The sequence below is a fragment of the Rhizophagus irregularis genome, chromosome 7, assembly GCF_026210795.1.
Source record: "Rhizophagus irregularis chromosome 7, complete sequence".
Classification (NCBI taxonomy): domain Eukaryota; kingdom Fungi; phylum Glomeromycota; class Glomeromycetes; order Glomerales; family Glomeraceae; genus Rhizophagus; species Rhizophagus irregularis.
This window is the reverse complement of record NC_089435.1, coordinates 336,203-350,496: the sequence shown is the minus strand read 5'-3', so window position 1 is coordinate 350,496 and position 14,294 is coordinate 336,203. Positions and strand designations below refer to the sequence as shown.

Sequence of the window (14,294 nt, the reverse complement as noted above, 5' to 3'; positions counted from 1 at the left end):
ATCATTTAATTTCAGTTGAATTTCGATAATTTTCAAAATTTGAAATTTAATTCTTAGTGCTATACAAAAGGATAAGAGATTCAACCCGAATAATGCCCTTATAAAAAAAAAATTCTGGGAAAAACTTACATTTTTTTAGTTTTTATTCCGAAGAAACTCAGACACGTGATCATTTTTCTGAAAAAATTTTACAGGGACGGCAAATTAATTGACAACTTATACATGTATATTTAAGAGGAAATCATCGAAAGAGTCTTGTAGAAATTTAGATGAAAGTTTTAAACGGTTAAATATGAGTTATGTTGATATTTTATATGTTCATGGCTATTCCGATTGAAGAATTTATGAGATCGTTAATCGTTTTTAATTCAAAATAAGTTTGTTCTCTAACTGAAATATTATTAAAAAATAAATGTTAGGTTTTATATGTTGCTATAAGCAACACTCCATCTTGGGAACTCGCTCGAGCTAATGCTATTGCTGAATTACGTGGATGGAGGTAGAAATTTTAATAATTACTTTTACTTGGTAGAAACTAAAGATGTTAAGTAAACGCTCATTTATCAACTGTACTTTAGCCCTTTCATTGATTGGACTTCAATCACGTTATAACTTGTTGGATCGATCTTTAGAATTTGTCTTACAACCTGCTTGTGCTGAACTTGATGTGTGTATAAGCTAAATTTACACTTGAACTATATATAAGAATTAAATACATATTTTAAAAGGTTGGAATTCTTCTATGGGGTGTCACTGCCGAAAGGTAATAATTAATTATTATCCCATTCTTTTATTTTAAAATAATAACGTTATATTGATTGTTCTATAATAGTTTTCTTACCGGAAAATATACGAGAAAATCAGCCGTTGTATGGTGATCGATTTTTTTTTATAGTGCATAGACATATCGGACAAAAATATAAAAAGTTATAGTTTTAAATTTATAAATAGGTTGCTTTAAATTGGGTTCAACAAAACTGTTCTACAATTGGTGCCAGAGCAGCCGCCCAGCTTGAAGAAAATCTTAAATCACTTGAATTTAAGTAAGTTTAACTATTTAAAAATTTTTTTATTTTTAAAAAAATATATATTTACTATCGTAAATTCAACAAAAAAAAAAAAATTGTTTTCAGAATGTCACCTGAACAAATGAAACAACTTGATGAAGTATCTAAACCAACTGAAATTCCATTTCCTTACTCGTATGTTTTGACATTTTTGATAGACATATCGGAAAAAACATTGAAGTTCCAAAAAAATTTTGAACCTGTTGTGAGTACATACAATTTTGAAAGAATACACAATAATTAATAAATGGATTCTATCTTTATTACATTCAATTTATTTTTAATTTTTCATTTCTCAATTTATTTATACATAAATAGGATTTTATCGTTGAGATAAATAATAAAGGTGTGAAAGAACGAAAAAAAAGAAAAAATAGAAAAAAAAATTATTAAAATAAAAAATAAAAAATCATACTTACTGTAGGATTGCAGCGTTAGTGCGTCAGTCAAATTTCTTCCTTTTCTTTAGTTGTTTTTATATAAAAACGAATTATTAAAGTAAATTGTTAATATTATTAGGTAAAATTAACCATGTAGTAAGAAAGTTAATGTAAATAAGTTACCTAGGTTGAGTTTAGTGAAATTTATTGTTCTATGGATTCTAGAAAATAAAAAACCAGGATGAGAAATATTAAAAATTCAGTTTTAAAAAAATTGTAAAGAAAAATTATTAAAATCTCGGTTTTAAAAATTAAAAAAAAAATATTAAAAAAATCCGGTCTAACAAAAAGAAACCAAAAAAAAACAATATTAAAAAAAATGATCTAGTCTAAAAAAAAGACTGAAAAAAAGATCCAGTCTCAAAAAAAAGAGACCAAAAAAAATATTATTAAAACAAACAAAGATATGGTCTAAAAAAAGGCCGGAAAAAAAAATATTATTAAATAAAAAAAGATCCAGTCTAAATAGAGACTGAAAAAATCAACATTCGGATAGCTACGGTATCGATCTGCTGGCAGCAGATTGAAAGGGCCGAAAATGAAACATGGCTTTTTTCGTTAATTAGCTATTCGAAACTGTATTATCTCAGATTGGCCATCAAATGTACACATGACCCACTAATAATTATGGAATAGTTGGTGTAAATCAAAAATACAAAACTCCGGATGAATTTCCTTCTCATTCTTTTTTATTTAAAATGCAATTTTTATAATATATGCTATTTTGCTTTATAACAGAAATATTCTTATTCTTTATTATTTGTTAAATAGTAAAACCATTAATTAATGACTTAAGTGCCCCAATAGTTTATTAAAAAGATTCGATGCGACTTCAATACCAAATGGTTGTGGCTGAATATTTTGAAATGATGATTCCTCCCTATGGTTATTGAATATTACTAATACTAAAAAAATATTATTATTAATATTATTAAAAAGAAAACCTGTTGCGGCCCATTGTTATCAACAAAAAAAAATATAATTTTTTAAAAAAAACGGCGTGCCCATTGTTATCGGTATTTTTGCGAAATGAACTTGATGAAGTATATGAAGCATATAAATCTAGCAAATATGGATATATGAATTTTAGGGATCCGTACAAAATACCGAAACTCGAAAACCCGACAGTACATTATCCCGAACTCTAAATTTCGAAATGGCAAAATCTCGAAATGCCATAATCCCGAATTGTCAAAATCCCGAATTGTTATAATCCCGAATTTTATAATTCCGACACCCTATAATATTGATTTTCTTTAGATTTTTCGTTTCAGTATTTTGAATTTCGGGATTATGAAGTGTCGGACTTATGAAATGTCAGGATTATGGCATTTCGAGATTTTGCCATTTCGAGATTTCGGGTTCGGAATAATGTACTGTCGGGTTTTCGAGTTTCGGGATTTCGTACCAAACCCGAATTTTAGTATTAACAATATTAATAATAATACACGTTATATTTGTAGAAAATTGTATTTTTATTATACATAAAAAAAGTATCATAGTAACATTATATATAAATTTCCTTTATTAGCATTAATATTATAGTTGTTAATAAAAAAAAAATAATATTTAAATAAGTATTATTATATAGCCATATTAATTAAAATGTATTTCATTTTAGTTATATAGATTCAAATAAAGAAACAATATATTTATTTTGATTATTTCGCGGAAATGATCTTGATCAGAATCTAAAAGATGAAAAAACAAAAAAAAATTATTAAGGGGAAAAAGTATTAGTAAAAAAAAAATCCTAAATTTACCAATAAGAAAAAAGAAACGAAAAAAAAGGTGCTTACCATTGCCTGCAGCACCGATCTGATCAATCGATCCAAACCTAAATGGTGTTTGAAAAAAAAAGCCAAACCGAAAAAAGTAAAGGTGAAAAAAATTTTTTCAGATTGGAAAAAAAAGCCAAAGCCAACCCGAAAAAAGAAAAAGGTTCGAAGAAAACCGAAAAAAAAAATTTGGGAAGAAGGATAAAGAGAAAAATTGGTTGAAAAAAGAAACCATAAAGGAAAAAGAAAAAAAAATTAAAAAAAATTTGGGGGAAAGAAAGAAATCGGTTTAGAAAAATGGAAATTTCCGAAATCCGAAAAAAAGGAATCCGAAAAAAAAATTAAGTACTGAAAAAATTCTGAAAAAAATGACAATAATTCGGTCCAAAAAGATCGAAAAAAAAAAATGATACTGTACGGTCTAAAAAAAAAATCGGTCTTAAAAGACCAAAACAATAGGATTATTTAATAAAATTTTCAGTTTGGGAAAAAACCAAACCGAAAGAAGAAAAGGGAGAAAAAATTTTTTTTGGTTTGAAATTTTTAAAAAAAAGGAACCAAAAAAAGCTAAAAATATTTGAAAAAAGAAAAATCGGATAAAAAAAATTATAATCAAATTGGATTAGTTGATTGGATCGAATAGTTTTTGACCATAAATAGATCAGGCGGAGGCATGTCACGGGGTTTAATTATATGGCATCGCCGAGCCATCATCAAGTTTAATGACATCGCATCAATACGACCTAAACAAGGGGGGAAGGTGGGGGAAGTTCATATAGATAATTTTAGAAACTGAAAAACAGCAGATAATAATAGAAAAGTAGAAAAATATATATATATTATAATTTTAGAATAATGTATATAGTAATTTTTTTTAGAATTAGATGGGTTTTAGATTTAGTTTAGTCATTAGTAAATGTATGATTTATATCAAATAGTACGTTAGTCTTTACTTCATTTTATATACGGAGATTTTGATATGGAGAGATTTAGTGTAAACTATGTTTTGCCTAAATTTTAATTTATTTCTTTTGTATTTATCGAGTAATATGTTCTACTACGTTTACTAAATAAAGAATACGTTTATTAATTAAAAATATATATATATATATATTACTTTAATGTTATTTAATATTTTTAATAATTTAAATGCACTGTTACAGACATGGCAGTACCATCCCGATTCTATTTAAACATCTAAATGAAATTGAATAAAAATTGAAATTTCTGCAAAGTATGACTTGCCAGTAGTGTAATTTAAATAATTTTTGTCAAAAAAATTAATTATAAATAAAAATATAAAGATTATATCTAATTTTATAATAAGATTTCATTAAATTAAATTTCAAATTTTATAAATAGAATTAAAGCAGTTTGCTCACACTTATAATTGGTGTTAAACAAAACCATCCATTAAAAAGAAATTATATTATTCTGTTTATATATATAATGTAAAATAATTAACATAAAAAAAAACATTCATCACATTAAAACATATGCTAGAGAAGCTACAGCTTGTACTTCCTCATTAGAGCCTGGATAGAAGCAGAAACTCAACTTATTAGAAAAATCTTCTTGTTTAATAGAGAAGGTGTACTCATTTCCTTGATAGACACTTTCAAAACGGCTAGATTGGCCTTCACCATATCTTGCTGCTAGCTCAGCTACTCGTATTGGATCCCCAGTTGTTGAATATGTTGTCATTCCAGCTACAAGTTGAAAAGATACATGTGGTGGCACTAATGTAACAGGTGCTGAACATACGGCTAGATTTTGATTTTTATTGTCCCATACTTGAGCACTGCTATCGTCAACACAGAATGCATCATTTGGGGTAATATTAACACAAGAATCACCATCTCCACAGCTGAAATTAGTATCAACAGGTGTGCCTGGTTGACTAAAAGATTCACATGTAACCCTCACTGATTTCCTTGTAGCGCAAGTGGAGCTTTTATATTTAGCATTATTAGGGTCAGTGCATTTAGGCCTAGTGGGTACTGCAGAACCATCAATACTAAAAATCTGATCTTGTAAATTTACCACAGGTATTCCTACTACAGCTGAAACCAAAAAGAAAATATATATAATATATAATTGAGCAAACATATTCTGAGAATGATATGGAAAGAAATGTGAAATTTTTAATTTGTTCTTGTAAAAAAAAGAAAATAAAAAATATTATTTTTTTACAGTGATATTGTTAAAATCATTAATATGCGTTTTCATGCCATTTATTTATACATTTTACCTATAAAAAATTTTATCCATAAAAATGAACCTTTTCCATTCACGGAAAATGTGAATAATTTGATAAATTCCGTGATATGAGATTATTAATTCCGGAACCGGAAATATGAGCCTTTTACGGAAAAAAAAAAGATCAACTTTTTTTACAGGGAAATATATGAATCACGATCCACCTGCATGCACGTTGCCGATCCTATTCATAATAACGTGGTCAAGATTAATTAATTATATTTTTGTAACTTTACGAAACCTGATTAATGAATTGCACTACGCGGTCCCATAAAAATGATCACGTGCCTGAATTTCTTCGGAACAAAAATCATTTATCGGAGTTTTTTCCAAAATTTTGGGTCATTAAAAAAATGACATAATATTATTCCGTTGATCAATCGGGTTCGATCCTTATTTGGATAAATCTATCATCTATGTTTAATTAGGATATCCGAATTAGGGCATCCTGACTATATTTAGGTACACATTGCCTATAAATACACAATAAAATAAATTAAAAATTCATTCTTACAAATTCGCCACACGAAATTTCCTTTTACCTATTTCTTATTAAATCGTATTTTTCCCAAAATATTCATAAAATATTTACGAAAATTTTGCTACTAAAAACATTATTAATAATTAATATAAATAGAGTATTAGATTGAATTTTAATGATGGAATGTCAATCGCTAACATTTTCGGAATGACTGACCTTATATGGTGTCGGTGAAATGGAGAAAAGTATCGCCCTATAAAAACGAAATGTGCTAAATTAGTTTTTATACTTGTACTCATGTATAATAAATGTCTAAAAAAGCACCATTTTGTTTAATTTTTGTTTTTTTGTAATAAGACATAAATTGCGCTTTTTTAAACGCTACACAAATATAATACAAATTTAACACATTTCATCTTTATAGGGTCGGCGAAATGTCCATTCAGGGGAATTTCCATTCTACGAAATGACCCTTCGGCGAAACATCATTTCGGTGAATGGCTGCGTATCAGTATACCGAATTACGCCCCATTAGAAAATGCGAGACTCTTGAATGATAGAATTAATCTATCTCACATTCCTGATTGATAAACAAATTCATTTTCCTTTCTTTATTTTTTTTTTCTATTAAATATAGTTGATATTTAACATTTAATTATTTTTAAATAGTTTAAATATATTTTGTAATTCTGCGAAACCTGATTAATAAATTGCACTACGCGGTACCTATAAAAATTTTTCAGAAAAGTGATCACGTGTCTGAATTTCTTCGGAACAAAAACTATCATTTATCGGAGTTTTTTCCTTAATCAAGCTGAATTTAAAAGGAAAAAGTTAATAGATTCAAAGAAATTTGGTCCCAATTTTAGTTTAAAGTCTCATCCAAAAGCTATTTATACAAGTAAATCATTAAACTCTTACATCTCTTAATGTTCATCTATCAATTTTCATCAAATGGTATGTAACCGTACTATTATTAGTCATCTTTCATCATCTCTCAAAGAACATTTGTTTTCAATATTTTACTTATTATGTATAATTATTATTTTTTATTATGCGATATTTTTCAATTAGCTTTGGTGAAATGGCACATTTTTTCGTGAGATTCAAGCACGAAGTAACTTAAATTTGATTTATAAGGCACAGCTAAAATAATAAGTAAATGTTGGGAAAAAAGATTTTAAAACAGAGAAAGGTCTTATTAAACCATTACCTTGAACCAAATTCTCGAAAGAGTTGTTTCATGTATAAGATTAAAATTCTTCATGAAAAAATGTAGGGTGCTAAAATTCTTAATGACCGAACCTGAATCAGATGATTATCTTATTTACGGGATCACCGACACCTATAATATCGACAGTCTATAATCCCGACACCAAAATCCTGATAAATGCAAATCCCGATTGAATCAAAATCCTGACAGTCACAGAATCCCGATGATCTAAAATCTTGACAGCTAAAATCCTGTCTCAGATGAATTTGAGTTTAGTTAATTTTTTTAATACAATTGTTTCTAATTTTAGAAGATAAGGAATAGTTAGTAGTCTAGTAATATACTGTACATAATCCTTTTAACTAAGATAAAAAATTTTTTCTTTTAATTTCATAACGTTGGTTAATTTGCATTAATATTAATAAAATTTGCTAACAATTTACATTGGTATTAATAAAATTTACAATAAATTAACCTGTTACTGCGTCATTGCATTTTTAAAATTATATTTAAAAAAAAAAAACTTTTGGATTTTGATTGTCAAGATTTTTAACTGTCGGAATTTGTGACCATCGGGATTTTATTTCAACATTTCAACGGGATTTGGGTTTGTCGGGATCTTGGTGTCGGGATTGTAGACTGTCGATTTTATGGTTGTCGGGATTTTGTGGTAAACCACTTATTTACATATAATAAACGTTTTAAAGAAATTCATTGAGTTTCGTTTAAAACTTCTAGTTTAAAATAAACTAACGTCAAAAATGTCACTTTCTGCGTCCTGTAGACCAAAATGGTATTTTAACAATTTAAAGAAATCTTTGAAATTTTGATCAGTAAATATTCTTAAAATACCATTGAACTATTTATTCAAATAAATATTGAGTTTTACTTTCTATAATTAAGGAAACTTCTTCACAGCGTAACTGTAGAAAGATTTAAGATTTTTTTTTTTTCAAACTAACGCCGATGAATTGATTTCTTTGATCACGTGATTGAAGGCAAGCTCGCGCAGTAGAGGAGATTTTTTAAAATAATGCCTGCTGATCTTTTTCTTTGTGACGCTTTGGTGTCACATCAGATTTATATATATACACCGTTTCAGCATTTTTTTTTACAGTAAAATTAATTTTTATTCATCACATGACTTCAAATTTAAAAATTAAATAAATACTAAAATATCCTTTAAATATTATTACAAAAATGTCTTAGCTTTATAAATATTTATATCGAATTAGTAATTAGAAAAACTAGTACTTTTACGCTAATTTCTACACGGATTTCATTTCAATATAAACTATTGAGCGGCCTCACCTAAATCACAAGTATTATTCCAACATCATAAAACAGTGATACAAGTAGTTTCGAGTATCGGTCTTCCAGAAGCTAATCAGGCTCAGTGAAAATCAAGTTCTAAACTTTGCTGAACGACTTAGTCTTCCAACTGGAATCGCGCTAAAAATCAAAAAATAATAATAATAATATTTTTATAATGAATTCTACAGTTAGTTAGTTTCGATAAAAATTAATAAAAAGTTACTATTGGGAGACATTCAATAGGAAAGTTCATAAATAGGTTAAGCCTAAAAAAAAAGGTGTAATACAACGTCAAGTAATTTAACCTTACTTGTTTAGATTGAATTTTAATCACGTTTTTTTTGTGAAATCAGATTAAACCTCTAATCAATCTCGATCACGGTTTACCCACTTTCGAATTCCTTCGATGAAAGTTTCTAAAGAGCATTTTTAAGACTCAAAGCTAATGAGAAATTTCAACGTCATTAAAAACTTGTACTAAAGGTAGTATTTATACGTCATATATTTATTTCTATAAATTTATTATTTTTGGTTACTTCGCTCATATTTTTTTAAACTAACGTGGGCAAAAAAAATCCGGAAAATCAAGTCATCATAATCAAATTAAATTAGTTAATTTATAAAAAAAGAAACTAGGAAATATTTTATATGTAAATACACATCACGAGAAATTTTTTAAAATATTTCATTTTTGAGAATATGGCTCAAGATACTTCGTCTACAAAAACCACTAAAGCTCTCGATGATTATGTCTTATTGGGGCGTAGTGGATTGAGAGTTTCTCCATTATGTCTTGGTACTTTGGTAAGATCATTTTAGTAAACTAAATAAATATTTTGATAAAACATATATTGTTAACATATGCTATATAATGAAGACTTTTGGAGAACAATGGGTAAGTTATATATATTAATTTGAATTGATGATAATAAAAGATTTCTGAATTTATGAATTTCTAAACATTAACACTTTACAAATAGAACTTGGGCTCTAATAAAGAAGAATCGAAAAAAGTTTTTGATCTTTATTACGAAAGAGGCGGAAATTTTTTCGGTAATTTTTTTGTTATACAATCACTAGATGATGTTATAAAAAATTTTCTATTTAATAATACGTAAATTTTTAGATACTGCCTCCAATTATAATTATGGTGAAGTAAGTAAAAAAAAAAAAAAATTTTTTTTAGTCAACTCAATATTAATGTCCATTAATAAAATATTTAGAGTGAACGTTTCCTTGGAGATTATGTTTCTGATAAACGATCTAATGTTGTGATTGCAACAAAGTATACGAGTATGAAACATGAATTAACTGTATATTATCGTTCAAATTTGGAATTTTCAATAATCTTCGAGATTTAACTAATTCTTAGGTAATACAACTGCTATGCAAAAGGATATAAGACTCAATCCGAATTTAGGTAAGCTAGTAAACTATTTATAATACGAATATTAAATATTTTTTAATGTTGATTGATAATAAATAAAACTTAACTGTTAATTACATAGGAGGAAATCATCGAAAAAGTCTTGTGGAGAATCTTGATGAGAGCTTGAAACGATTGAACATGAGCTATGTCGATATTTTATATGTTCATGCTTATGAGTTTCGAACTCCAATTGAAGAATTTATGAGATCATTAGATGACGCCGTTCGAAGTGGAAAAGTGAATAAACTATTATTTTATAGAGTTTACCTTGAATAATTTTACTAAATATTATTATTAAAAATATATATATATATAGGTGTTATATGTTGCTGCAAGCAATTTTCCATCTTGGGCACTCGCTCGCGCTAATACATTTGCAGAATTACGCGGATGGAGGTACGAAATTATAATATTAATTTTAGTTTGTAGATATTAAAGATGAACTTCAAGTTAATGCATTTTCATCAAACGTATTTAGTTCTTTCATTGGACTTCAAACGCGTTATAATTTGTTGGATAGATCGTTAGAATTTGACTTACAACCTGCTTGTGCTGAACTTGATGTGTGTATTATTATAAAATTATATTCTATTTGAATTATATATAGATACTAAATCTATATATATTTTTATAAACTTTAAGTTGGAATTATTCCGTGGGGTGCCATCGCCGATGGGTAGTTATTAATTATTGGCGCTTTTTTTTTGTATTATAATATAATTATAGTATTAATTATTTTCATAATAGTTTTCTTACCGGAAAATATACAAGAGAATCAGTAAAATCGGAAAGTCGCGGTGATTCAGTTGCGAGACACTCAAAAATCGAAAAAAATTGGGAGATTTTAGATGAAGTTATTGCTATTTCAAAAGAGATCGGAAGAACTCCTGTTCAGGTATTCATCCTTTAAAACTATAATTTTTAATTTTTTTCAATAATTGAATATTAATTTTTTTTTTCTGATACATAGGTCGGTATGAATTGGGTTCAACAAAAACCTGGAATTACCTCTCCTTTAATTGGTGCTAGAACAGTTACTCAGCTCGAAGAAAATCTAAAATCACTTGAATTTAAGTGAGTATTATTTATAATTGTTTGAAAAGTTTTTTTTTTTAAAAAAAAAATTGTTTACTGACGTAAATTAATGTAAAAAAAATTTTAACATTATCAGATTGACACCTGAACAAATGAAAAGACTGGATGAAGCATCTAAACCAGCTGAAATTCCATTCCCTAATTCGTTTATTAGCAACTATGATAGATTCATCAGAAAAAACATTGAAGTGCCTCGTAAATTTGAAGCTATCTCGACTTCATGTAACTTTGGAAGAATAAATCTTTAATTTATTTTACAAGGCTCAATTTTTGTTTTTTCTCAAAGTTTACAAATTTTATATTTTCATCAATAAATAAAATAAAGAAAATGTAATTGACACAATAGATATATAAAGTTTCTCGGTAGTTAACATTATAATTATAATTGTTTATAAGATTACCATCTTTGTCTAAAATTTTAGTAGTGAAAAATTGCCATCTGACGCAATTGTCACAAATACATACGTACGCACGTTAAGAAAATGAAAGGTCTATCTTTTACTATAACTAAGAAAATTTCAAGCTAATCTTTATGTTATTAGCGTCACTCGAGATCATCAAAGAGGCTGCTACAATTTTTTTATTCCTTGTATATACTACTACTATAAGAGATATTCAATCTTAAACATTCGCTCGCGCCAATATTATTTATTATTGCTGTAATAAGTGAATACTGTATTTAACTTGCATATGATCAATCCTTAATGATACTGCATTTAAATTACCCTCGAACGTCAACCCTATTCAGATCGATTTCATATAATTTGATATGACCGTTTTTCTAAAATAAATACAACTGGGAATAAACAAGAACTTGATATTACTACTTCGATCTGTCATCTGTACTAAAAATGATGCTTGGCTCAAAGAAAACATTCAATTATAATTATTTTTATAATTCACAGAACAAACGTATAGTATAAAAGATAAAAATCCCATTTTCACACAATTATTGAAAATTTTTTATTTTTATATGTATAATTTGATTTAAGTGATTCAAAGAATTTGTACATTCAATCTTCGCTTAATAAAGTCTCATTTTAGCAAATTACAATATTTCGATCAATTTTGTTCTTTATTAATAATGTAACGTGATAAATTCTCATCGTATTATATTCACAAAAATTTAAAACAACATTATATCCAAAAATTAAATATTATAAATATCACTTTTATTGAATACATTAAATCTATTTTCTTTTTTCTACCATTTTTAAACGAGATCATTGTGTTAATTTTATATTCGAATATAAGTATTTATTTTTTTCTAAAAAAAAAATAATAATAATAAATTAGATATTGGATTTAAAAAAACAAAACATTTATTTTTATATAAAAAAAAATAAATACTGCATAAATAACATGACAGTCAGTATACGTAAACCTATTTATTTATTCAATAACAATTTAAGCTATCACATTATTTGTTTTTCATTGAATCCACAATCATCCGATCCACTTTCTTTTTATAATAGTAGTTGGTACCTTTATATTCTTTATATTCTAAAAAGCATTATACGATTATAATTCAATTATAAGACGAATATTATAATGTTTTTTGATATTCGAATATTCCATTGATTTACCGCAGCACTAAATCATATGCTATCCTTTTCTACGCTTTTGCATTTCGTTTTGTCTTTTTGATAAAATGGGCGATGTATTGTTCTATGGTTTATTTGATAACTATTTATCTTTGACATCAGTCTTTGGCTCATTTCTTTAACAGGATTGAAATGAATTTTTATAAAAAGGAATATCCGCGCAAGTTTTACCCATGTTTAGACATTCTAATGAAATTACTCAAGCGTAACAAAATTTTTAATTTTTTAATTATTTTTGAGTTTATAGAATTCCATTATGTCTAGTGTTACCATAGTAAATTAATATATATTAATTAAAATCCAAATTATCATGGCGTTAGGAAAATGGAGATAAAACAAATTGTCGCCCACATGGCGATGGAAAAAATAATTTTATCGTCACCATATTCTCCATATCCTTGAAGTTTATCAAAATGAAAAATTAAAGGTGAAAAATGTTCATTTATTCTCGTTAAAAAGTAAATTTATTCTTAACATAAATATCACCGTTTTCAAAACGGTATAGCCTTATATATTTGAATGAAGAAATAAGAATACTAGATTTTCGGATGAATATTGGTATCTGAATAAATTAATAGGATATACCGTTTTGAAAATGGTGATAAAAGTGGAGTTTGAAAAAGGACATAAAAAAAATAACAATACAATAATTTAAAGATCATCTATCAAACTACTCTTTAAAAATCTAAAAGACTTATCATACGTTATAATTTATTTCTTACGGTAAAGCATATCGACTAGCTTGTTTATCTTAAATTATGATTCGGTTTAGTCTTATTGGTTATTTTGATATAATTGAACTCCATTAACTTGAATTATCTTCAGGACTGTTTGAAGAAATTGGAGATGTATTGTAGGCATTATTATCTGAATATTCTTGGAAAGCAGGTTGAATATCCATAGTATTGAAAGATTGTTGTGGGATAGCATCTTGAGGAATTGAAGATGATACATCGTAAGCATTATTATCTGAATATTCTTGGAAATTTGGTTGAATAATCATAGTATCGAAAGATTGTTGTGGGATAGTGTTTTGTTGATAACCAACAGATTGTTGACCGATTTCTTCCCGAATTAAACGGTGCACATTATAATGATACAGAAGCTGATATCAATTCTATTATTCAAGAGTCGAGCGATTTCCGTTGAATTTAATTCGGTATACGTAACATAATAAATACGCGTATCATTTGGTAAAGGAAGATAAAATTCAAATGTATTATTTTGAGGTGTAGGAAAAATCGTATTAGTATTATTAAAGTTATTTCCAGTTTGATCCATTGGTAAATTATTCATGTTAGTTTATAGCTGAAAATTTTAATTTAATTACCAGGTATTTATTTATTCGTTCTCCTACCGTATGTAACACAAACAACATGATCTAGGAATTGACAATTGATCGGCAGATCCACCACGAAAATCTACAAACTGGGCCGTCCCTTTATAACAAGACTAAAATTAGTATTGTCACAAAAAATAATTCATAAACCGTTTACATTTTATGTGGAACATAGATATCTGTTTACTGATTTTCCTTCTTAGGATAATCTGATATCACCATGTAAGTAAAATAAGAAAAGATTGTCGCACAGTTGATGATTATTGATTGTGGCG

General features: G+C 27.1%; 4 protein-coding genes across 4 annotated transcripts; 2 read left to right on the top strand and 2 right to left on the bottom strand.

Annotated features, from left to right (window-relative positions):
- Nucleotides 1–541: 541 nt before the first annotated feature.
- OCT59_026917 (uncharacterized protein) lies at nt 542–1,404 on the top strand (the record flags this gene model as incomplete). The annotated part of the gene is made up of 6 exons (XM_066136587.1): nt 542–667; nt 729–763; nt 833–869; nt 952–1,043; nt 1,134–1,202; nt 1,386–1,404. The coding sequence occupies 6 exons, from the start codon at nt 542–544 to the stop codon at nt 1,402–1,404; spliced, it is 378 nt and encodes a 125-aa protein (XP_065993061.1).
- Nucleotides 1,405–4,767: 3,363 nt separating this feature from the next.
- Nucleotides 4,768–5,394, bottom strand: OCT59_026916 (uncharacterized protein; the record flags this gene model as incomplete). Its single annotated transcript, XM_025332072.2, has 1 exon — nt 4,768–5,394. The coding sequence occupies one exon, from the start codon at nt 5,392–5,394 to the stop codon at nt 4,768–4,770; it is 627 nt and encodes a 208-aa protein (XP_025177644.1).
- A 3,857-nt stretch (nt 5,395–9,251) lies between these two features.
- Nucleotides 9,252–11,324, top strand: OCT59_026915 (uncharacterized protein; the record flags this gene model as incomplete). Its single annotated transcript, XM_066136586.1, has 14 exons — nt 9,252–9,356; nt 9,430–9,447; nt 9,533–9,605; nt 9,679–9,707; nt 9,776–9,845; nt 9,925–9,972; nt 10,061–10,218; nt 10,298–10,377; nt 10,460–10,544; nt 10,624–10,657; nt 10,729–10,759; nt 10,864–10,876; nt 10,952–11,055; nt 11,153–11,324. The coding sequence occupies 14 exons, from the start codon at nt 9,252–9,254 to the stop codon at nt 11,322–11,324; spliced, it is 1,020 nt and encodes a 339-aa protein (XP_065993060.1).
- Nucleotides 11,325–13,485: 2,161 nt separating this feature from the next.
- On the bottom strand, nt 13,486–13,976 carry OCT59_026914 (uncharacterized protein; the record flags this gene model as incomplete). Its single annotated transcript, XM_025326131.1, has 2 exons — nt 13,486–13,745; nt 13,862–13,976. The coding sequence occupies 2 exons, from the start codon at nt 13,974–13,976 to the stop codon at nt 13,486–13,488; spliced, it is 375 nt and encodes a 124-aa protein (XP_025177646.1).
- Between the last annotated feature and the right edge of the window lie 318 nt (nt 13,977–14,294).